Source organism: Stomoxys calcitrans, chromosome 4 (assembly GCF_963082655.1).
Source record: "Stomoxys calcitrans chromosome 4, idStoCalc2.1, whole genome shotgun sequence".
Taxonomy (NCBI): Eukaryota; Metazoa; Arthropoda; class Insecta; order Diptera; family Muscidae; genus Stomoxys; species Stomoxys calcitrans.
This window is the reverse complement of record NC_081555.1, coordinates 11,556,821-11,580,762: the sequence shown is the minus strand read 5'-3', so window position 1 is coordinate 11,580,762 and position 23,942 is coordinate 11,556,821. Positions and strand designations below refer to the sequence as shown.

Below are 23,942 nucleotides of genomic sequence, written 5' to 3'. Positions count from 1 at the left end.
TACATGCCAGTCAAGTGTGGTTCCAATGGAACCACATTTGACAATAGCATTTTTCATCCCATTTCGCTGAAATTTACAACTGTGAGTCTTGGTAGACCCTTACACATGCCAGTCAAGAGTGGTCAAGATCGCACCATATTTGGATATAGCTGTCATATAGAAGACTGATCTCTCATTTTTGAGATTTGAGTAAAGCTTGCAAACTATCGATATTCGCTCCATTCGATATTTTCCTTCTTAACTATCGACTAATTTGTTAGGTTAGTTTGAAAAGAGGGTGCAGATATCAATCTGCCCCATGCCACTATAGACATACACCTAAGACAGTAATCGGCTTGTTGTGCGCTCTAACAACTAAAAAGTAACCTCGAAAAAGAAAATTTTAAGCTAGGAATTCCGTGCTACTCACAAAATCCTTAATTGTTTTCCATACCACTCCCCTATGTTGGTTCATGTCTGGTATGGTGTCCCCATCTAAGTACTGGTGTCTATTAGCCGCAAAATCCGGCCAATGACATAGGAAATGCTCCAACGTCTCTTCATCTTTCCCACATGCTATCACTCGCCGCACCGATTTTGCATAAGTGAGCTCGTAGTCCTATGTGTCCCGTTATGATACCAATAGCTATACTGACCTCCTTCTTACTTCCTTTCAGTAATAGCCTCGTTCTCTCACGATCCGGATCACCCAATAAGATTTTCGACGTCCTACCGACTGTTTCGCTGTTCCACAGTTGTTGTTGCAGTGTGTTATACACTGAGGCGGCAGCCCTTGCCGATGAAGAACTCCATCGGGGTCAATCCGGTACGTACAACCGGCTGCCTTGGGATTGCTGTTCCACAGTGTTACATGCGCGTTTGTCGCCCACTCCCTTAACTCGGACTGCGTCAACCCGAAATGCTTCGGTTTAATCGAGTTTATTGTCGGCAGTCCTCTGGCCTTTATCGGCAAATCGTCAAATCGTCAAATCTTTCGTTCCCCCTCAGAGAAAGCATTAATCTACTTCTCACACTCCAAGACTGTTCGTGACCTTAGCGTCCTGGTTGTTATTGCCCTTATGGCCATTTTACTGTCCGTAAAGATGTTCCGGAAGGAAACATAGGCTATATAATTTTTTGATATCGGAAGGGGGGCGGACCCTCCCCCTTCTGTCAAAAAACCACCCAAAATCAAAAGTGGGCCGATCTGAACAATATGGGTATGAAATGAAAGGTAGTGGAGAGTAGAATATGAATATGATATTAAAATTTGGATCTAAATACCCATAGGGCAGCCCCAATCCCAAAACTCCCCCAAAACAGACATATTGGATGTTCATGTCATTATGGGGCTCAAATGAAAGGTATTCGGCAGTAGATTATGAATTTGACATACAAAATCAGATCGAAGCATAAGAGATCACCCCACCCCCAAAACAATGCCCCAAATGGGCATAAAACCCATTATGGCTATATGGGTCTCGGTTTGTTTGTTTGTACCGTAGAATCAAAACGGCTGATCCGATTTTCTTAAAATGTTCACAGACTGGATAGGTTTGTCTGGAAGGAAACATAGGCTATATAATTTTTAGATATTGGATGGGGGCAGACCCTACCCCTTACCCCAAAAACGCCTCCCAAAACCAAAAGTGGAGCGAAAGGCACAATATGGGTAACAATAATATCCTATTACAATTTGAGTCCAAGTACCCAGCGGGCCGCCCCAACTCCACAACTCCTCTAAACAGATATATTCGACGTTAATGTTAATATGGGGCTAATCGGATGAAAATTTTGCATTTTATTGGCTCATGAGCCCAAAATGGGAAATCGGTCTATATGGAAAAGAGTGCGAAACTCTACCAAAAGTGACTTTTAAATTTCATGTAAATCGGATGAAAAATGTGCCTTTTATGGGCTCAAGACCCCAAATCGGGAGATCGGTCTATACAGTATCTATTGGGTTGCCCAAAAAGTAATTGCGGATTTTTTAAAAGAAAGTAAATGCATTTTTAATAAATTTTAGAACGAACTTTAATCAAATATACTTTTTTTACACTTTTTTTCTAAAGCAAGCTAAAAGTAACAGCTGATAACTGACAGAAGAAAGAATGCAATTACAGAGTCACAAGCTGTGAAAAATTTTGTCAACGCCGACTATATGAAAAATCCGCAATTACTTTTTGGGCAACCCAATATATCCAAATGGTCCGATCTGGGACAATTTTGACCAAAGAGGGCATAGGTCTACTAAAACTGGCTGTTTAAAATTTCAGCAAAATCAGATGAAAAATTTGCCTTTTATGGGCTCAAGATCCCAAAATGGAAGATCGGTCTATATGGCAGCTGTATCCAAATATGGTTCGATCATGACCTCATTTGTAGGGGTCTACCAGGACTAACTTCTTTCAAATTTCAGCGAAATGGGATAAAAAAATGCCCATTATAATTGGAAGATCGGTCCTTATAGCAGCTTCACATAACTGTGGTCTGATTTTTTCAGATCAGAAAGTTGGTTTTAAGCACGAAGAATAAGAAAACGTTGCAGAATGTTTTAGGTGGCCAATACCAAAATTTGGGTATTTATTGGGTAAATACCCAAGCACTCGGTAGATTCTCATCACTATTTAAGACTCATTTTTCCAAATATCTTGCGCTTTATCTTGAGTTTGAGTATTTAATATCAAATCTTTTAGAAACGAATGAAGGATGGGGGCGGTTACGAGCGTACTAGAATGGAGTAATACATATTTGAAGGAAATTGTAACGAAAAAGAATTCCTATAAAATTGAATTCTTATGTTTTTTTTAAGTTTTTCACTCAAATAGTCCCAGAGGAGAAGTAAAATTCTATCTGTATACACCTGACAATCCCAACACAGCCCAGTTATTGTTTACAAACAATAAGGATTCTGTAACAAACTCGCATTTTGAGAAATCCAGACCCACCAGGTAAGTTGCCTGATCATTTATATACCCTCCAACATAGGATGGGGGTATACTATTGGGTTGCCCAAAAAGTAATTGCGGATTTTTCATATAGTCGGCGTTGACAAATTTTTTTCACAGTTTGTGACTCTGTAATTGCATTCTTTCTTCTGTCAGTTATCAGCTGTAACTTTTAGCTTGCTTTAGAAAAAAAGTGTAAAAAAAGTATATTTGATTAAAGTTCATTCTAAGTTTTATTAAAAATGCATTTACTTTCTTTTAAAAAAATCCGCAATTACTTTTTGGGCAACCCCATTATTTCGTCATTCCGTTTGTATTACCTCGAAATATTGGTCTAATCATGTCCGTCCATCCATCCGTTCTGCTGTCCGTTTGTTGAAAGTTTGCTAACTACCGAACGACTGAAGCTAGACGCTTGAAATTTCGCACAAATACTTCTTAATAAGTAAAGTTGTTGTAGCAGTGTGTTGTACACTGAGGCGGCAACCCTTGCCGATGAAGAACTGCAGCGGTTCAATCCTGTACGTACAACCGGCTGTCATGGGATTGATTAAGTAAGGTCGTTTGGGATTGTCAATGGGCAAAATGGATCCACATTTACATATAGCTGCCATATAAATCGAACTCCAGATTATACTACTTGAGGCTCTAGAGGGCATCATTCTTGTCCGAGTTGGCTGAAATTTTGCCCTTGGTGTTTTGTTATGACTCTCACCTGCTATTTTGTTTGTTATACCCATGATCGTTCTTCCTGCTTGAAAATGTCATTCAAAAACTTTTTAAATGCGATCCATGGTGGAGGGTATTTCACTACACTTTTAATTTTTCTTATTTTTAATGGCCTTTTATAGAATTATTATCCATGGCTGGCATAGCGACTATACTTCTACACCCAATATACCCATACGTGAGGCTTATCTTTCAGAAGGTGATTACAACATCATTTCGGTTGATTGGAATGACTATTCAAAATTAAATTACATTACGGCTCGCGCCAATGTTCCGGTAGTGGGCGATGAGGTGGCCCAATTTATAGACTTTCTCAATGCGGAGTTTGACATGAGCTTTAGCAACTTGGTGGTTATAGGCCATAGTTTAGGCGCCCATGTTGCTGGTTATTGTGGCAAGAGTGTGACCAGAGGTACCCTGGATGCTATTGTGGGCCTGGATCCTGCCTCCGCCTTGTTCTGCTATGGAAATTCCCAAACCCGTTTGGCCAGCACCGATGCCATATATGTGCAGACTATACAGACCAATGGAAGTTGCCAAGGGTTCCTAAAGCCCATTGGTACAGCCTCATTCTATCCGAATTGGGGCCGAAAACAACCCGGCTGTGGCTTTGAACCTTTTGGTGCCTGCTCCCACCATCGTTGCATCAGCTATTATGTTGAGGCCATTAAGGGCAACTCATTTGCGCCCGTCTACAAGTGTAGGAATTACAACGATATTTGGAATAAGAAGAGAGGTGACTTGGATGCTAGTGCTCAAATTGGTGATCCCATGCAAATTAAACGTGTCTCTGGTATTTTCTATTTTGCCACAAACAGTCATGAACCCTATGGTCATCGTTCATAAAAGGCCGGTTAGAGTTAGAGTTCTGAGCTACTAGCACCGTGCAGGAAGAGATCAAATTACAATATAGGACTCATATTAAAGACAAAAAATTAGTATCCCCTATGTTTTTGCAATAACCAGAAAAAAAAACTTTAATACATGTAACATATAATTATATGATATATATGACTTTATTTCGAATCATAAATACATTTACCTTAGCAAACTTTTTTTGCAAGTTTAAGTACATTCAATACTAGAAATACATACAATACAATCTTGTATTCCAAGTTTTAATCTTTGAGTGGCAAAATACATTTGCTACAGTATATGGTTGATTTCATATTAATTAATTTTTTTTTTTTTTTGTTTTTATAAAAAAGGCAAATTTTATAAATTTTAACCAACGCATAAAATTTTTGGCTTTACATGTGGTTTGAAAACTATAAATTTTAAACATAAAAAATATATTTTATATAAATTATAAAAAAAAAAATAAAAACAATATACAATATTTCGGCTAAGGACATAATACAGAAAATGGACGTTTATCAATACCATATATACTCGTACTTCTAATAATAACTTATCACGCAACATGGAATGTTTTGTCTTTATAAATTGTTTTTGCATATGCTGATGAGCATGGTTGTTTGGTTGACTTTTTCGATAAACAATAAAAAGTTTTTACGCTGTTGACTTTTCTGCAAGTTTTAAAGACATTACAAAGAAAAAAAATTTTTTTACTAACCTTAAAGATTAGTTTAACTAAATTTGAAGACAAATTTTACAATTTTTAAGAAAAAATGTCTTTTGATTCAAGTTGTTTTTCTTTAACAATAAATATTTGTCTTAAATGCTAGTACAACACAAAATTGACTTTTGGAAAAGAAGAAACAACATTGCGTCCTAGTTAAAGAAAAAGGCAAGACTGAGAAATATTATGAAGATTTTCTAAACTTTATTTAAAGTTTTTCCGTTTTTCAACTTTTCAAGAAAAATTTTTCCTTCCATGAAATTTTTTATTTACTTAATATCAGGAAATTTCTGCTTAAATGGTAGTTAAATTTGCTTAACTTTGCACCTTTGAATGAAGTTCAAAAATCGTTGAAGTCCTAAGAAAGACCTTTTCCTCTTTTTTTAGGAAAATATTCATTTGGTGAAAGAATTTTTAGTTGATATTAAGTATTTTTTATTTAAATTGTAGTACAAAATTTTTATTTAAATGGTAGTACACTATGCGTTTTACTAGTTAATTTCCTTTGGTTAAAGATGTTTTTATTTAAATTAATAAATTTTTGTCTTAATATAACAAAATATAAGACTTTTGGGAATGGACAATATTGCGTCCTAGTTATAGAAAAAGAAAGACTGAGAAATTTTTCCTTTTATGAAATATTTTTTTACTTAATATCAATACATAATATCAGGAAATTTCAGCTAAAATGGTAGTCAAATTTCCTTAACTTTGCACCTTTGAATGAGTTCAAAAATCGTTGAAGTCCTAAGAAAGACCTTTTCCTATTTTTTTAGGAAAATCTTCATTTGGTGAAAGAATTTTTAGTTGATATTAAGTAGTTTTTGATTTAAATGGTAATACAAAATTTCCTTAACTATGCATTTTATTAGTGAAGACAAAAGTTTTACTAGTAAAGACAAATTTTACAATTTTTAAAAAAGTTTCCTTTGGTTACAGAAGTTTTTCTTTATATTAATAAATTTTTGTCTTAGTACAACACAAAATAGACTTTTGGGAAAGTACAACATTGCATTTTTGTTAAAGAATAAGGCAAGACTGAGAAACAATGCAAAGATTTCCTTAACGTAATTCAAAGTTTTTACATTTTTCAACATTTCAGGGAAATTTTTCCTTCGATGAAATATTTTGTTTACTTAATACCAATACATAATATCAGGAAATTTTCGCTTAAATGATAGTAAAATTTCCTTTACTTTTCGCCTTTGAATGAAGTTCAAATATTGTTGAAGTCTTAGGAAAACTTTTTCAAGTTTTTTAGGGAAATGTTCCCTTGGTAAAAGATTTTTTTACTTGATATTAAGTAGTTTTTGATTTAAATGTTCTATTGGTGAGCTTTATTAGTGAAGAAAACTTTTAAAATATTTTAGAAAAAAATTCTTTTTGTAAAATATGTTTTTCTTAATATTAACTAATATATTTTTCTTAGTTAAATATTGCAAAGATTTCCTGAATTTGATTCAAAATTTTTCCATTTTTCCACTATTTAGGAAAAAATTTTCTTTGATAAAATATTTTTTACCTAATATCAAAACATAATATCAGGAAATTTTAGCTTAAATAATAGAAAAATTTCCTTAAATTTCTTAGGAAAACTTTTTCGAGTTTTTTAGGAAAATGTTCCCTTGGTAAAAGATTTTTTACCTGATATTTAGTAGTTTTTGATTTAAATGTTCTATTAGTGAAGAAAACTTTTAAAAATTTTTAGAAAAAAATTCTTTTTGTAAAATATGTTTTTCTCAATATTAACTAATATATTTTTCTTAGTTAAATATTGCAAAGATTTCCTGAAGTTGATTCAAATATTTTTCCATTTTTCTACTTTTTAAGAAAAATTTTCTTTGATGAAATATTTTTTACCTAATATCAAAACATAGTACCAGGAAATTTTAGCTTAAATAATAGTAAAAATTCCTTAACTTTGCGCCTTTGAATGAAGTTCAGATATCGTTGAAGTCCTACGAAGACTTTTTCCAACTTCCAAAGTAAAACACTGTGTTTTAGCTATAGAAAAAGGCAAGACTGAGAAATATTGTAAAGATTTCCTAACCATAATTAAAAGTTTTTCAATTTTTCTACTTTTCAAGAAAAATTTCCTCTTATAAAATATTTTTTTACTTTACCCTTGAAGTTTTAATATCGTTGAAGTCCTATGAACACCTTTTCCAACTTTTTAGGACAATATTCCTTTGATGAAAATTGTTTTACTTTATATTAAGTAGTTTCGGTCGTAATTGGTAGTACAAAATTTCTTTCGCTCTGTGTTTTATTAGCGAAAACAAAAGTTTTATTAGTAAAGTCAAATTTAAAAAATTTAAAAAAAAATTCCTTGGGTTAAAGAGATTTTTCCTTATATTAATAAATTTTTGTCTTAGTACAACACCGAAGAAGACTTTTGGGAAAGTACAACATTGCGTCCAAGTCAAAGAAACAGGAAAGACTGAGAAATATTGTAAAGATTTTCTAACCATGATTCCACTTTTCTACTTTTAAGAAAATGTTTCTTTCATGAAATATTTTTTACTTAATATCAGGAAATTTTAGCTTAAATGACAGTAACATTTTCTTAAGTTTGCGCCTTTGAATGAAGTTCAAATATCGTTGAAATCCTACAAAGACTTTTTCCACTTTTTTAGGAAAAATTTCCTTTGGTGAAAATTATTTTACTTGATATTAAGAAGTTTCGGCCGTAAATGGTAGTACAAAATTTCTTTCACTCTGCGCTTTATTAGTGAAGACAAATTTTAAGAAAAAATTTCCTTTGGTTCAACATGTTGTTCTTTATATAATTAAACTTTTGTCTTTGTACAACACAAAATAGAGTTTTGGGAAACTACAACATTGCGTCCAAGTCAAAGAAAAAGTAAAGACTGGGAAATATTGTAAAGATTTCCTAAAATTAAATCAAAGTGTTTCCATTTTTCTACTTTTCAAGGAAAATTTCTTTTGATAAAATATTTTTTTTACTTAATATCAATACATAATATCAGGAAGTTTTACCTTTAATGATAGTAAACAAAAAAACTTTGCGCCTTTGAATGAAGTTCAAATATCGTTGAAGTCCTACAAAGACTTTTTCCACTTTTTTAGGAAAAATTTCCTTTGGTGAAAATTATTTTACTTGATATTAAGTAGTTTTGGCTCTAAATGGTAGTCCAAATATCTTTCACTATGCGTTTTATTTGTGAAGAAAGAAGTTTTATTAACAAAGACAAATTTTACAATTTTTAAGAAAACATTTTCTTTGGTTAAAGATGTTTTTCTTTATATTAATAAATGTTTGTCTTAGTACAACACCGAAGAAGACTTTTGGCAAAGTACAAAATTGCTTCATAGTTAAAAAAAACAGGAAAGACTGAGAAATATTGTAAAGATTTTCTAACCATGATTCGAAGGTTTTCCATTTTTCTACTTTTAAGAAAATTTTTCTTTAATGAAATATTTTTTACTTAACATCAGGAAATTTTAGCTTAAATGACAGTAACATTTTCTTAAGTTTGCACCTTTGAATGAAGTTCAAATATCGTTGAAGTCCTACAAAGACTTTTTCCACTTTTTTAGGAAAAATTTCTTTGGTGAAAATTGTTTTACTTGATATTAAGTAGTTTCGGCCGTAAATGGTTGTACAAAATTTCTTTCAGTCTGCGTTTTATTAGTGCAGATAAAAATTTTATTATTGAAGACAAAAATTTTGTTAGTGAAGACAAATTTTAAGAAAAAATTTCCTTTGGTTCAACATGTTGTTCTTTATATTATTAAACTTTTGTCTTTGTACAACACAAAATAGAGTTTTGGGAAAGTACAACATTGCGTCCAAGTCAAAGAAAAAGTAAAGACTGGGAATTATTGTAAAGATTTCCTAAAATTAAATCAAAGTGTTTCCATTTTTCTACTTTTCAAGGAAAATTTCTTTTGATAAAATATTTTTTTACTTAATATCAGGAAGTTTTACCTTTAATGATAGTAAACAAAAAAACTTTGCGCCTTTGAATGAAGTTCAAATATCGTTGAAGTTCTTCGAAAACATTTTCCAACTTTTTAGGAAAATATTCCTTTGGTGAAAATTATTTTACTTGATATTAGTAGTTTTTTAAAAGGTAGTCCACATATCTTTCACTCTACGTTTTATAAGTGAATAAAGAAGTTTTATTAACAAAGACAAATTTTACAATTTTTAAGAAAAAGTTTTCTTTAATTAAAGATATTTTTCTTTATATTAATAAATTTTTGTCTTAGTACAACACAAAATTGGGAAAGTACAACTTTGCTTCCTAGTTAAAGAAAAAGGTAAGACTGAGAAATATTGCAAAGTTTTCATAAACATAATTCAAAGTTTTTCCATTTTTCAACTTTTCAAGGACATTTTTCCTTCCTTAAAATACTTATTTACTTAATATCAATACATAATATCAGGAATTTTAAGCCTAAATGATAGTTAAATATACGTAGCTTTGCGCCTTTCAATGATGTTCAAACATCGTTGAAGTCTTGGGAAACTTTTTCCACTTTTAAGAAAAAATTTCCTTTAGGGATATTTTTTTTACTTGATATTGAGTAGTTTCGGCATTAAATGGTAATAAAAATTTCTTTCACTCTGCGTTTTATTAGAGATTTGTTAATCTAAATTTATAAATTTTGAAGTTTTCAACATTTTAAAGGAAAAATTTCCTTAAGGCGAAAAAATTTCCTTAAGGCGAAAAAATTTTTTTAATATTAAGGAATTTTAACTTTACTTTTAAGTTTTGTTTCCTTCGATTTAGAAAAAAAATCCTAAGTATTCTTTGGATTTCAAGAAAAAATCCTTATTTTTAAGTTTTTTTCCTTCGATTTAGCAAAAATTCTTAAGTATTCTTTACTCCCAAGCATATAAATTGTTTTCAATGATGGGAAACTTATCAATTACTATCTATCCAAAAAACCAACCAATATACTCATCTTTTTAGAAATTGACTAAATAAACATTTGAAATATGTAGTGTTTTATCTATAAACTAGTAACTTAGTATTCGAATAGTTATGTGTAGTATCTTTGTATGTATGTCTGATGTGTATTGTATATGCAGTTATAGAATTTGTATGGTGAAAGCTGCTTTTTACTGTATGTTAATTTATTTTGAAAAAATTCCTGTATTTTCATGAAGTTAAGTTTTCGGTTTTTGTTTTTCTCTTTTTGTTTTTGTCAATATGTAAATTTGTTTTTTAATTAATAAATCAATACATACAATAGTCTTTATGTTGTAAAACATTTTGGAGGGGAAGACTTCAAATTGTTATGTCATAGAAGTAATACGGCAAGTGGGTTCTGTGTGACTTTTACATATTTTTATATGTAAATATATAAGTGTGTGCTGTTTTTGTTTTTGGATCATAGCTGTATTACTTGCAAACCCCTTTTTTAAATGCAAATAGCACTGTGTGGAAAGTAAACTAAAAAAAATGTAAACAAATTTCTTTTCATATATTCCAAGCTTAATAAATAATAAATATAATGAATTTTCTTCTAAGCGGTAGTAAAATTTCCTTAACTTTGCGCCTTATTAGTGAAGTCAAAAATCTTTCAATGGAGTTCAAAGAACGTTGAAGTATTACGACCGATTTTTCTAATTTTAAGGAAAACATTTCCTTTGGTGAAAAATTTTTGTACTTGAAATTAAGTAACTTTTGCCTTAAATGGTAGCACAAAATTTCCTACACTCTACGTTTAAGCAGTAAATACAAAAGTCTAATAAAATCATTAGAGAATTGTTAATCAAAATTTTGGGATCAAATTTTTAGAATTTTTGAAGGAAAAATTTCCTTTGGTGGAAGATTTTTTACTTGATATTAAGGCATCTTTATTGTAGAACAATGTATCCTTCACTTTGAGTATTATAAGAAACGCTTGATGAAATTTAAAAGGTACTGAGTTTCCTTCAAGAAAAGCAAAAAATTGGGAGTTGTAATAGAAAAAATGATCCAAACAGAGATTTTTTTTTTAATATACAATAAATACCATATTCCGAAAAAATGTTTTTTCATACTTTCAAGATCTGTTAATCTAAATATGAGAGTCAAGTTAAAGACTTCTTAAACTCAATTTAAAGGAAAAAATTCTTCTGGTGAGAGATTTTGAACTTAGTATAAGGAATTTGAGTATTATAAGAAACGCTTGATGAAATTTAAAATGTCATTGAAAGTAAGGAAAATGACTTTCAGATAAGGACACAATAAAATCGTAGTTCAGGAAAAAAACGTTTAAGATACTGAGTTTCCTTCAAGAAAAGCAAAAAATTGGGAGTTGTAATAGAAAAAATGATCCAAACAGAGATTTTTTTTTTAATATACAATAAATACCATATTCCGAAAAAATGTTTTTTCATACTTTCAAGATCTGTTAATCTAAATATGAGAGTCAAGTTAAAGACTTCTTAAACTCAATTTAAAGGAAAAAATTCTTCTGGTGAGAGATTTTGAACTTAGTATAAGGAATTTGTGCCTTAAATGGTGACACTCTGTGTCTTATGGATAAAGGCAAAAAAGAAAACCATTACAAGTAGACGCTTTGAAGTAATGAGGAGGTATTAAAAATAATATTTTACTTGACGTGGGATAACTATGAGCACCACACAGTCTGGAACTTTGAGCCCCGACTTGTGTGGGGGTTTCAAGGAATATTTTGTTAAAATGGTGGCTTCGGATATTAAAGATTCGGAGGATTGTTAAAGCAACCATGGCTCAGGGGTTAGCATGCCCGCCTATGACGCTGAACGCTTGGGTACAAATCCCGGTGTGAACAAATGAAAAAATTTTATAGCGGTGGTTATTACCTTACTAATGATGGCAACATTTGTGAGGTCTCTTGCCATGCTAGAACTTCTCTACCAAGTTGTTGTAGCAGTTTATTGTTTTCTATTCTTCGTCTGCCATCGTAGCGCAGAGGTTACCATGTCCGTCTATGACGCTGAACGCCTGGGTTCGAATCCTGGCGAGACCACCAGAAAAAATTTTCAGCGTTGGCTTTCCCCTCCTAATGCTGGCAACATTTGTGAGGTAATATGCCATGTAAAACTTCTCTCCAAAGAGGTGTCGCACTGCGGCACGCCATTCGGGCTCGGCTATAAAAAGGAGGCCCCTTAACATTGGGCTTAAACTTGAATCGGACTGCACACAATGATAGGTGAGAAGTTTGCCCCTGTTCCCTGTTCTTTAATGGAATGTTCATGGGCAAAATTTGCCTTTGCATCATTCGTCTGTTTGATTCTGTTGAGTGCCAAGATCCAGGAACTCTGGGATCCCTCCAGAGGGATCTGGGTCTGACTGCGCAGTTAAACAGCTGACGTGTATCGTGTGGTCCCTAATCACAATCGGGACATACATCTTGCATGTCGGCACCAATACTTACTCTGTAGCAGTTGAGGCGGTTGCATCTGACGGAATGTAATTGAGCCAGAACTACTCTGGTTTTTCTTTAGGTGCAATGGGAGAGAGTCGTTCTCCAAGGACTTTATTCACCCGGTAGCTATTTACCGCACCTGCTACCGTGTCTGCATGAATGTTGTCTAGACCGGCTTGATATGCCGCTTGATCTAGGGGTTCCCTCTTGAACCTCACGCTCTAGATCATGTAGATTTGCCTTGAGGCTTCTGGGCGGTGGATATGATAGGTCTCTATGCCGTCTGGAGGGGGTGGAATGGAGGATAGGTAGAGGTTCCCACCTTGGGGAACTCCCTGTTTGACGCTACGGCGCTTCGACTTCTTATCCCTAAATTCCACAAATGGCTGGCAACCATACAGATAATTCGCGACCCAGCGTTTCAGGCCTGGCTGGAGGGAAGTGTTGGCGATGTCCTCAAATAGTTTGGCATGGCTGACCGCGTCGAATGCCTTCGATTGGTCCAGTGCCACGAGGACCGTCCTATCACATGGCCTGGGCTGATTAAAGCCACGGCAGATGTGTGCGGTAATGGCATGCAAAGCAGTTGTTCCGCTATGCAGTCTTCGAAATCCATGTTGATGCTCGGCAAATGGAAATTCTCCAACGAGACTCGGGAGGAGTAATGTCTCAAGCGTCTTTGTTAGTGGTGAGAGAAGGGAGATCGGTCTATACGACTCCCTCAAACTCGGGCCCTTTCCAGGCTGCAGTAGCGGGATCACTCCGATCATTTTACAGACATCGGGAATTATAAGAGTGTTCAAAGACAGGTTGAGGACAGAAGTTAATCAACTCCAGGTAAATCCAGATTCTTCAAAATCAATGTAATTGGATGATTTGGGGCCACGGATGACATTTGTAACGTCGCCCACGGTAAATTGTGATGGCTGTCCATAGGAGACCACGGATACGTCGAATGGCTCTCCTCTTTGCTATCGAGGACATAGGTTGCGATTTGGTTATGGGAAATTTCATGAAAAGCATAAGATCCTGTAAGTCATGGTCCTGGTGGCCATTTGACTGATGTACTTTGTCATAATTAACGGTCTACCTTTCTCGCTATTATAAAATAAACATCCAATCATTATATCAAAATAACACCTCTTATTGGAAACTCCTTTATAGCAATTGTTCTCATTTTGCAGGAACATTTTTAAGCTGGAATATATGATTCTAAACAACTTGCTTAGTTTACATTAATTTTCCGGGCTTCACAGTGCTATCCTATATCGGAGGTTTTGTTATCAACATATTGGCATTAGTTTAAGGTTTTCTATGTATGTATGTTTTCAATTCAAGTTCTATAGTATTTTGATGATATCTAAATCATGCGACATTCCAATTTGTTTTTTTCTTTAGCATATTTTGTATCGATTAAATAGCAATCATCCAAAATTGTTACAATTCTAAATTACATGTCTTTATGAGTATGTGTAACTTACACCATATTTATTTGTATTTTTATAACCAAACGATCGTTTTCACAATATCCCCTCTTTATGATGTCGGCAATATTGGCATATTCCACAAAGCCAAAACCTCGAGTGCTTATGCGTTCCCTGGGCTGATGAAAGGCCAAAATCTCCGGTTTGGTCATTATGGTATCGTGCTGCGAAAGTTTCATATCGCGATGCACCATACACAGTTTAATACGTCCTATGAAAGGCCACTCCAAGTGGCCATCATTCTCTGACTGCATAAGGTGGACATGCAAACTGAGCATTTGCAGATTTTTGGGCTGTATATTGAGACGTGCGCAAAACTTATAGCCATACGGCGAGGTATAACATTCACGGGAATACACCAAATTGGAGGTGTTGGAACGCAAATGTTCCACGAGTTTGTGGAAATTTTGTATCTCCCAGAGAATGGTGCCACAACTGTAACGCGGATCCACTTGCGTTCTCAGCGAGGATATTTGCTTTGTTAGATTCTCTATTTTGACATCTTGTTCGCAGGCCCTCTGTTCCAAGACCACTATGCGTTGGTACATGGCCTGTATCAATTGCTCCTCAGCTCCATTGGCGTATTGGGGTGGCGGCGGCAGACCACTATGACCATTTGTTTGAGCAGCTGACTTTTGTGGCTTTTGAGGATTCCAAGTTGATATGGCCGTGTTCTGCAACGATCTAAGCATGAGCTGTAAATGATGTGGCATATCCTCTTTTAGATGCATTTCCAAGGCATTTGTTTCGGGTCGACCCACAAATTCACATTTGATACTGGCAAATGGGCACTTTTCCTCTGTGGGCTCCTCATCGCTGCGATAAGGACAATTGTGCTTATGTCGTTCCATTTCCAGCGGCGAAGCTATGTAATCGCAACCCAATTTTGTATTGGGACACTTCAATTGTATCTGTTCGATTTCGCGTTTGGTGAAGTTGTCCGGGAATATATCGTTCTCGGTAATTTTCTTATTGTCCATGGGACACCATTGACTTTTGTTGCGCAGCCATGAGTTGAGGCAAGATTTACAAAACAAATGGCCGCATTTGGTCAGCACAGGTTCATTCAACCAGTTCATGCATATGGCACACTCATACCTGGAGTCTGGTTCGGTTTCCTCCGTTGAACTCGTACGCGAATTCACAGACGACGAATTCAGCCTCTGTTGAGATCTCTGTGGTGGCTGTGGTCTAGGTATCAATTCCATGTCATCGTCTTCAGATTGGGTTGCTTGTCGCCGTTTTTCATCGTGCATGCTCATGTCTTAAATTACACTCCTTTAACTTGCTTTTTTATATCAAATAAAATGGAAAACTTGAAAACTTAATTTAATGCAAATGTAAAAAACAAAATCTATGTGTGTGTGTGTGTGTGTGTGTTGTTATGTTTTCGCGTTTAGATGTATCTGTTTCAGCGTTGTAAATGAGTCACTTGATTTTGGTACTTAGCACAGCTGTTTAACACTTGCACATTTTTTGGTACTTGAAAGAAAGAATTCATTTATGCACATGATACAATCAACAAGGTAGAAACACTTGCCCAACTACTGAAATATTACGAATGTGTTCAATAGCAGTTTTTTTTAAATAAAAAACAATGAAATATCTTTAAATATAAGGTGATAAAAAATTATTGAGAAGGTGGAATTAAGCTTCTCCTCCGTCTATCTTAGGTTATATTTGCACTCACCTTCAATTGCAGTTGCAGCCAGAGTTGCCGTTGAGCAATCTTAAAAGAAAAAATTAAAATCGTTATAGAAAAGAATGTTTTTAAATATTTTGTTTAAATTAAAAAGCATGTTATATTTAACCATTAAAAAAACCCATAAAATTTTCATTCTTTAAAATTAAAATTTTGAAAAAAAACTTTAAGAGATAAAAATGTAACAACATTTTTTTTAGAAACAAATTGATAAAATTTTCCCAAGGCGGTTTTCATTATCTCACGAGAACAGCTGTTAACAGCTGGACACATTTGACGGTATAAAGATGACAGATTTTTGTTTGAATTCTCTTTGTTGTTATTTTCGTTCTCGCATATTCTCTGCTCATTTGACGACCAAACTGTTTACTGTTTCATTCCTCTTAGTCCGCTATTGCCCAGCACCCAAATGATGCGGTTCGTGCCATTTTCCAAGACTTTTCGTGACCTTACCGTCTTAGATATTGCCCTGATGGTCAGTTTATTGTCCCTAAAGATATTTACACTCGATTTCCTGGTTAAAACCACACCACCTCATGCATTCCGTGATCGCCGGAATTTCCGCCTGCAGGACCGTTTTATGGTCAGACAGTCGAAAAGAGATCTCAATCCATGAGTTCTCAATCTAGACCTCCAATATGTCCTCTAGTTTTGATACATCTGTTTGGCATGATCTCTCAAATGACAATACCAGAGTCCCGTCAATCCAAGACTGTGGCTCTGACAGCAGTGTCTCACACTCGACCTCAAATGTCATCTCAGGTGTCCAATTGGAAACCTCTCCTATGCCATCCAGGTTTCCTATCGTTGGCTCGATTATACCGCGATGGTATAACCTATCAATCCACTCTCCCATCGACTTAAGTCTCATAGCTGCAGTGGCTGCCTCACATTTAATCTGTATGTCTCTGGGTCGGACATATAGAATAGTCTCCAGTGCTCTAGTAGCCTGGTCCTAACCGCTCCGCCCACGCCAAGACAACATATTCTCGGACTGTCTTCGGATTCGGCCACCATTTTGAGTCTACGGCCCGTCAACATAGCGCCCAACATCTGCGAGCCTTCTCGGAACGCTCCTGAATGTGACACTTCTAATTCAGTTTCCTGTCCAAGATCACTCTTAAGTATTTGACCTTGTCAGATATCGAAATCATTAGGTTGAGGAAACTTGGTGCCACCTTCGTCTTCCAGGCAAGGCAGATGTCAGTCTTCTCTGGGTTAAAATTCTGATCCTTTGGTTTAGCCCAGTCGTATGCCTAGACTCTTTCGGCCTTTATGCTTTCGCTCCCGTGGAGGTTTATCTTGATGACCTCGATCATAGGTACTCTTGTAAAAAGATGATCTGGTGGAATCCTACCGAATGTACTTCTGATATTAATGACTACATACGTTAGATAGTCTCTGTTGTGCCTCCTGACCACTTTAGCGTAGAGGGCGGCTCCTTAGTTTTGACAGCGACCATCGTCCCCGAAATGGCTGTGAAGGGCTTTTGGAAGTCACAGGTCACAGTCCTCAATGAGGACTAACGGGACATGAGCGCTTCCTTTGTACCTATTTCGACTTTGTCTCCCTCCGTAGGATACTGTCTAGAGTCTCCATTGAGGGAGGGCTGGCTTGGTTTTCTCATAGTAATTGCATGTCCGTCCATGACGCTGAACGCACGTGTTCGAATCCTAGCGAGACCATGGAAAAAAATTTTCAGCGGCGTTTTTCCCTCCTAAAGACATTTGTTAGCTACTATGCGATGTTAAAACTCTCCAACGGCGACACGCTGTTCGGACTCGGCTATAAAAAGGAGGCCCCTTATAATTGAACTTAAACTTAAATCGGACTGTACTCATTGATATGTAAGAAGTTTTCCCTCTGTTCCTTAGTGGAATGGGGGAGGGTTCGACCGAAATTATATAGCCCATGTTTCCTTCCAGACCAACCTACACCATCTGTGAGAGTTTCAAGGTTAACGGTTCAGCCGTTTTTGGGTGTATACGAAACAAAAGAAGGAAAACGACAAACAAACACAAATTGAATTTTATATATAAGAAGATATGGTGTCATCATTCAATTTGAATGACAAAACTAAAAGAGGAAGAATGCAACATATTCATTCACTTATAAAACGTTCTGTAGCGGCAAAATTGCTTAGGATTTTTATAAAATCACATTTGTCAACTCTGAGAAACATTTATCTAAAATCAAAATAACTTATTTTGTTTGTTTTCTTGATATTTGATTATTTCGCATGAGGTGTCAGTGCTGCCAACGTTTAAGCTAGCAAAACCGCTAGACTGGTAAATAAAACACAGCAATTGAAGTCCCTCGTTGGTGGCCACCTTATGTTTATTTTGCAATTACTCTCGCAAAAACCGGCATTTATTATATTCAATTGAGAATAACAAAGAGAGCCCAAAGAGAGCATAATCAATTAAATATAACAAACATTCTCACACACAATATAGTAAAACAAATTTAAAGTGGCCAATATATAAGTGAACAATCGAACGATGGCCAGGCAGTCAAACCAAAATCGTGAACGCGTAAAAACATAAACGGAGCAAAAACGGTTCTCAAAGCAAAAGGAAACGGAAAGAAGCTTATAGCTTATTGTTGGTGTGTTGTGAATGAGTGTATGAATGACTGTTTTCCTCGTTTAAGTGGAAGGCAATTAACATAGAAAACCTCCAAGAACAACAAGGGAACGCGCAAAAACAATTAAAATAAGAACAAAATTAAAAAAAAAAAAACATATTGCCAAATACATAAAACACATAAATTATTTCAAATTTAACGGTTATCGCAGTGCAAAATAAGCACAAACTATGGCTAGAATATTAAGAATTTCCTTGCTAATGCTGATTTTCTGCATAACAAATACATGGACCATACATGTGGTTGTTCCAGAACATTTACAAAATAGTGTAGCGGGAGAAGATACCTTAGAAATGAAGCGCCAGCACAATTTAGTGCAACAAAGTATTAAATATGCCATAAACTCCAACAACAACAGCAGCAGCAGCACCACCACCACAACGAGTGCTGCTAGTAGCCAAATAAATGCAATGCTTGCAAAAAATCAACTACCTCACACATCATACGATAAAAACTATGACGTCGTAATGGCCCCCCATGGCAGGCATAACAACGGCGAAGAAAATAATAAAAACAAACACTTTTTTGAGAGCTTGGAGGCAGCAGCACAATCAAATGACAACGACAATGAGGGTTCTCAGGCGCACAAACGCAATAGGAGAGAGTTGTCGGACTGGCTGATTGCTCCTAATACTCGGTGGTGTGGCAGAGGCAATTCAGCCAATGGCACGTACAACCATCTTGGCGGTGCCTCAATGGCTGACAAATGTTGCCGCAAACATGATCATTGCAAGCTATTTATACCCGGTATGTCCAATCGTTATGGAATCTTCAATTACCGGCCCTACACCCTGTCGCACTGTAGCTGTGATCGCCGTTTTCGCACCTGCCTGAAAATGGCCAATGACGAGGATGCCAAAACCATAGGACAGCTCTTCTTTAATATGGTGCAAACACAATGCTTTATATTGGCCAAGGAAAAAGTTTGCCATGAACGTGCTGCCGATGGCTCATGTGCTCAAGAGCATACCAAACAAAAGGCATATTTAAGGAATAACAAGAAATTTTAAGAGCGCCAAGTTATAGTACTCTCACTAGTGATTTTGCAGAAAGAGATGTAGAGAGTGCAGAACAGGTGTTTTGTTGGTGGTTCCTCCAAAAATCACACACACACACACACAAACACACACTTAATAACCTCAAGCTGCTAAAACACATCATAAAATCTCATTTCTTATAAGCCATGCGTGTTCTTGTTGTTTTGTGTATTGTGTTTGTATAATCAACAGAACAAATAGGATAATCCATATGTACATAGCACGTAACCCATTGTGTAGACATAGTATTTGCCCAAGAGATGGAATAACGTATGTCATTTTCAACATTATTTATACTGCTATATCTCAAAGAAGACTGTTGCGTTTCTTTGCAATGGGATGTTATCAGCACTATGGCGTCTTAATGATACTGCGACAAGTTGGCTATGGTTTTAATTGTTAAACGCAATGGTGAGTAACTAATTTCTAAGAAATATTTATAAATTTTTTAATTGTGCCCAATGTGCTCATTTTGAGAGATCAAAAGTAATTCGAGAGATTTAAAATTGAAGAGCATTTTCTCTTGAAAATATTGCCGTAAAATGTTCTCTTATTTTTATCAGGTTTATTAAAGGAAGATAAAAACAGTGTTGCGATAAAATAAAATGATGCATCATTTAAATAAGTTTTGTTGACAAATACCGCGAGAAAAAAAGTTTGTAATAACAACAAAAATTATTTTGAAAGCGTAGATCGGTTTGTTATTTGTCAACTGTTTTTTTTCCAAGTTAAAAATGTGTCATTTCTAGATCCAAGAAGCACATTTGTGATAATTACGCCTTTTGTGAGCAGATCGGTCAAACATATTTTCAATAGGAAATTTTTCCAAATACCCATATGAATTTTCAATAAAAAATTTTGTAGAAAATATTTGCAATGGAAATTTTTGTTAATTTTTTTTCATTAGAAAATTTTTGTAAATTTTTCTTAATAATAATTTTTTTTTTCATAAATTATTGCCATAAATTCGTTTTTTATTTTTTTTTTTGTACAAATTTTGTTAGATTTTTATTACCATAGCAAATATTGGTAAAAATAAAATGCCTATAGAAAAATCTTCAAAATTTTATATCCATACAAAATGTTTCAAAACTTTTTTTTTCATTAAAAAAAAATTCTATTTCTAGAAAATTTACGTAAATTTTTCTTATTTGAAAAAAATCGGAATATTATTGCCATAAATCATTTTTCAATTTTTTTTACAAACATTTTGTTAAATTGAAATTATCATAGTAAATATTGGTGAAAATTAAATGCCCATAAAAAAATTTTGGAAAATTTTATATCCATAGAAAATTTTGGAGAATTTTATATCAATGGAAAATTTTGAAAAATTTTAAATACCTAGAATTTTTTTTTTAAATTTTATTATTTTTTTTCTAACTTTGTTGTAAATGGAAAAAGAAAGCCAAAGATAGTAACACACACCAACCACTATGGGACGTGTTTCGTCTTTGGTTAGAAGAATTTTCAACCATATTAGGTGTGATGGCTTCAAGGGCCGTGCGTTAGTACGTTGTATTAATATGGAAAACGCATATATGATACAATTACCACATTAACCAAGCTCGACAACCTTGCCTATTAGCTGTACTTTTCCCAATGCATGTATTTTTGTGTAATGACAGACATTCTGTCTGTGGCAAATCACACTTCTTCCGTACTACATATGATTTTGTGCATCTGTTGGAAGTTGTATTCATGGCTTTGAACGCTAAGACAACGGCAATGGCTCTCGCTGTTGTTCCGTGTGCACAGGTTTGAATCCTGGCCAGGCTCTGCCGAATTTTTCATTTTTCAAGTTTTTTGCCTGTTAGGGCGAAGATCACTAAATTTTAGAATCTTTGTTTGTTTCTCTTTTGAGATGAGCTCAATGATGGGAGATGCAAATGGCAAAGGAAAGCCAAAGATAGTAACACACACCAACCACTATGGGACGCGTTTCGTCTTTGGTTAGAAGACTTTTCAACCATATTAGGTGTGATGACTTCAAGGGCCGTGCGTTGGTATGTTGTATTTGAATCGTATTAATTAGCGAAAACGCATCTATGATACAATTACCACATTAACCAAGCTCGACAACCCTGTCTATTAGCTGTACTTTTCCCAATGCATGTATTTTTGTGTAATGACAGACATTCTTTCTGTGACAAATTACACTTCTTCCGTACTACACATGATTTTGTGCATCTGTTGGAAGTTTTATTCATGGCTTTGAACGCTAAGACAATGGCAATGGCTCTCGCTGTTGTTCCATGTGCACAGGTTTGAATCCTGGCCTGGCTCTGCCGAATTTTTCCTTTTTTTTTAGTTTTTTGCCTGTTAGGGCGAAGATCATTAAATTTTACAATTCTTGTTTATTTCTCTTTCGAGACGAGCTCAATGATCGGAGATGCAAATGGAAAAGGAAAGCCAAAGATAGCAACACACACTAACCACTTTTTTCAACCATATTAGGTGTGATGGCTTCAAGGGCCGTGCGTTGGTATATTGTATTTGAATCGTATTAATTAGCGAAAACGCATCTATGATACAATTATCACATTAACCAAGCTCGACAACCCTGTCTATTAGCTGTACTTTTCCCAATGCATGTATTTTTGTGTAATGACAGACATTCTTTCTGTGACAAATTACACTTCTTCCGTATTACACATGATTTTGTGCATCTGTTGGAATTTGTATTGATGGCTTCGAACGCTAAGACAATGGCAATGCCCAGGTTCAAATCCCGGCCGGTCTCTGCCGAATTTTTATTCCTTCAAGTTTTTTGCCTGATAGGGCGAAGATCATTAAATTTTTGTCAAATTTTCCATGGAAATAATTTTTTTAAAATTTTATTTCTGTAGAAAATTTTGTCAAAATTTTATTTTTATGGAAAATTTTGTCAAAATTTTATTTCTATATAGAATATTTTGTCAAAATTTTATTTCTATATAGAAAATTTTATCAAAATTGTATTTTTATAGAAAATTTATTTATTTCTATGGAAAATTGTGTCCATTTTATTTCATTACTTAGTTAAAAAAAATTAAGATACAAAAATATGTTTTCCAAATCTTTAATTTTATTTTATTTTCTTTTTTTTAATTTCAGCTTTACGAAAGTCATGCGTTCTACATTGTTTGCATCTTATTCCCATAACCTTCCGTTGGAATCATTAAATTAAATATGGATACTTGTCACTTTAGTAACATATTTTTAAGTTTTAGTACCTATGAAATGACAAAAATCTAAAAATTATGACTAATAATTTAAAATAAATTTATTTAAAATATATAAACAAAAGCTACTTTGATTAGCTTAATTAGATGTTGTATAAACTGACAGTAGTGATGTTTTATAAACATACATATAAACAGAAAAAAGATTATATTTTATAGCTTGTGAACGTTGATCTTAATAACGAGTATAACAAACAAGTAAGCCAAAAAAAAATATTTTAACGCAAGAACATGAAATAAATTTTTAAAACTATATATAAATTGTTCGTATTATGTAGGTAAAATACGAGTACATATTTAATGGTATTTACAAAATATTATAATGTATGAGATTGTAGCTTTAACTAAGTTTTAAAACAAATCAATACTGTATTAAAATTATCTATAAGTTTTATTAATAGCAACTAAAATATACAAGGAAATAAAAAATATTTATTGAGCCAGAATAATAAAAATAAAATTTTAATTATTTTTATATAGGGTTTCAGGTTTATGGTAAGTGAATGCATGAAAACTTATTAATGAAAAATTTTTAATATGAGTAAGTTTCATAAATGATTTTTTACTTTTTTTCTGGAAATTAAATTTTAACAAAATTTTTATTAAAATAAAATTTTAAGAAAATGTTCTATAGACCAACAACTTTTACAAAATTTTGTATGGCCTAAAAAAATTTAGATAAAATTTTCTATTTGTCTGTTTTCGCTTTCTTTTTTGGTCTTAAAATCTTATTGAGATTCCATTGCAGGATATTATCCGGCTTTAGACCATTGTTTAATGTTTTCTATTCCAAGAATAGTATAGCAAAAAACATTTAAAACTCAGCATAGAGTGGGTTGTTGCTGGAAGCATTTGACTGGTTTCCTTTATCGCGATTTCATTTTCGACCAAGAAAAATCATCAGCAGGAGATGTCAAATGCATCATGGTGCTTTATTCCAACAAGAGTAAGTTGTAAAGCACACATCTGAATTTGAACAGGGCTCTTTAAGTCGTGTTTTGCGCTTATGCATCATGGGACTCAAATAAAAGGTATAAGGGATACGAATATGGCAAAAAAAAGTCCTTGTAATGGGAGTTGTCCCCACCACAAAAAACCCCCCCCAATGGGCATATTAGGCGATCAAGGTTACAATGGTATCAAATTGAAGCTTTTTGGTAGTAAATAAACAATTTGATACCTATTTTTAGGGCAAAGTGGCGGAGTGCCAGATCCAGCCTCAAAACGCCCTCCAATCCAT

The 23,942-nt window shown here is 34.2% G+C and overlaps 3 protein-coding genes across 3 annotated transcripts; 2 read left to right on the top strand and 1 right to left on the bottom strand.

Moving 5' to 3' along the window:
• Positions 1–666: 666 nt before the first annotated feature.
• LOC106087426 (pancreatic triacylglycerol lipase-like) lies at positions 667–4,502 on the top strand (the record flags this gene model as incomplete). The annotated part of the gene is made up of 3 exons (XM_059366482.1): positions 667–693; positions 2,824–2,930; positions 3,779–4,502. Coding segments are annotated over 3 exons (858 nt in total), but the record flags the coding sequence as incomplete, so codon positions are not given.
• Positions 4,503–14,059: 9,557 nt separating this feature from the next.
• LOC106087456 (TNF receptor-associated factor 6) lies at positions 14,060–15,456 on the bottom strand. The gene has a single exon (XM_013252509.2). The coding sequence runs from the start codon at positions 15,353–15,355 to the stop codon at positions 14,087–14,089; it is 1,269 nt and encodes a 422-aa protein (XP_013107963.1). The 5' UTR covers positions 15,356–15,456; the 3' UTR covers positions 14,060–14,086.
• A 2,852-nt stretch (positions 15,457–18,308) lies between these two features.
• LOC106087458 (group 3 secretory phospholipase A2) lies at positions 18,309–22,954 on the top strand. Its single transcript, XM_013252511.2, has 2 exons — positions 18,309–19,889; positions 22,575–22,954. Exon 1 carries the CDS (start codon positions 18,612–18,614, stop codon positions 19,449–19,451), a length of 840 nt encoding a protein of 279 aa, XP_013107965.1. The 5' UTR covers positions 18,309–18,611; the 3' UTR covers positions 19,452–19,889; positions 22,575–22,954.
• The last annotated feature ends 988 nt before the right edge of the window (positions 22,955–23,942 follow it).

Bases quoted from the DNA above. Each gene is read 5' to 3' on its own strand.
- LOC106087456 (XM_013252509.2), bottom strand. From the start codon at position 15,355: ATGAGCATGCACGATGAAAAACGGCGACAAGCAACCCAATCTGAAGAC.
- LOC106087458 (XM_013252511.2), top strand. From the start codon at position 18,612: ATGGCTAGAATATTAAGAATTTCCTTGCTAATGCTGATTTTCTGCATA.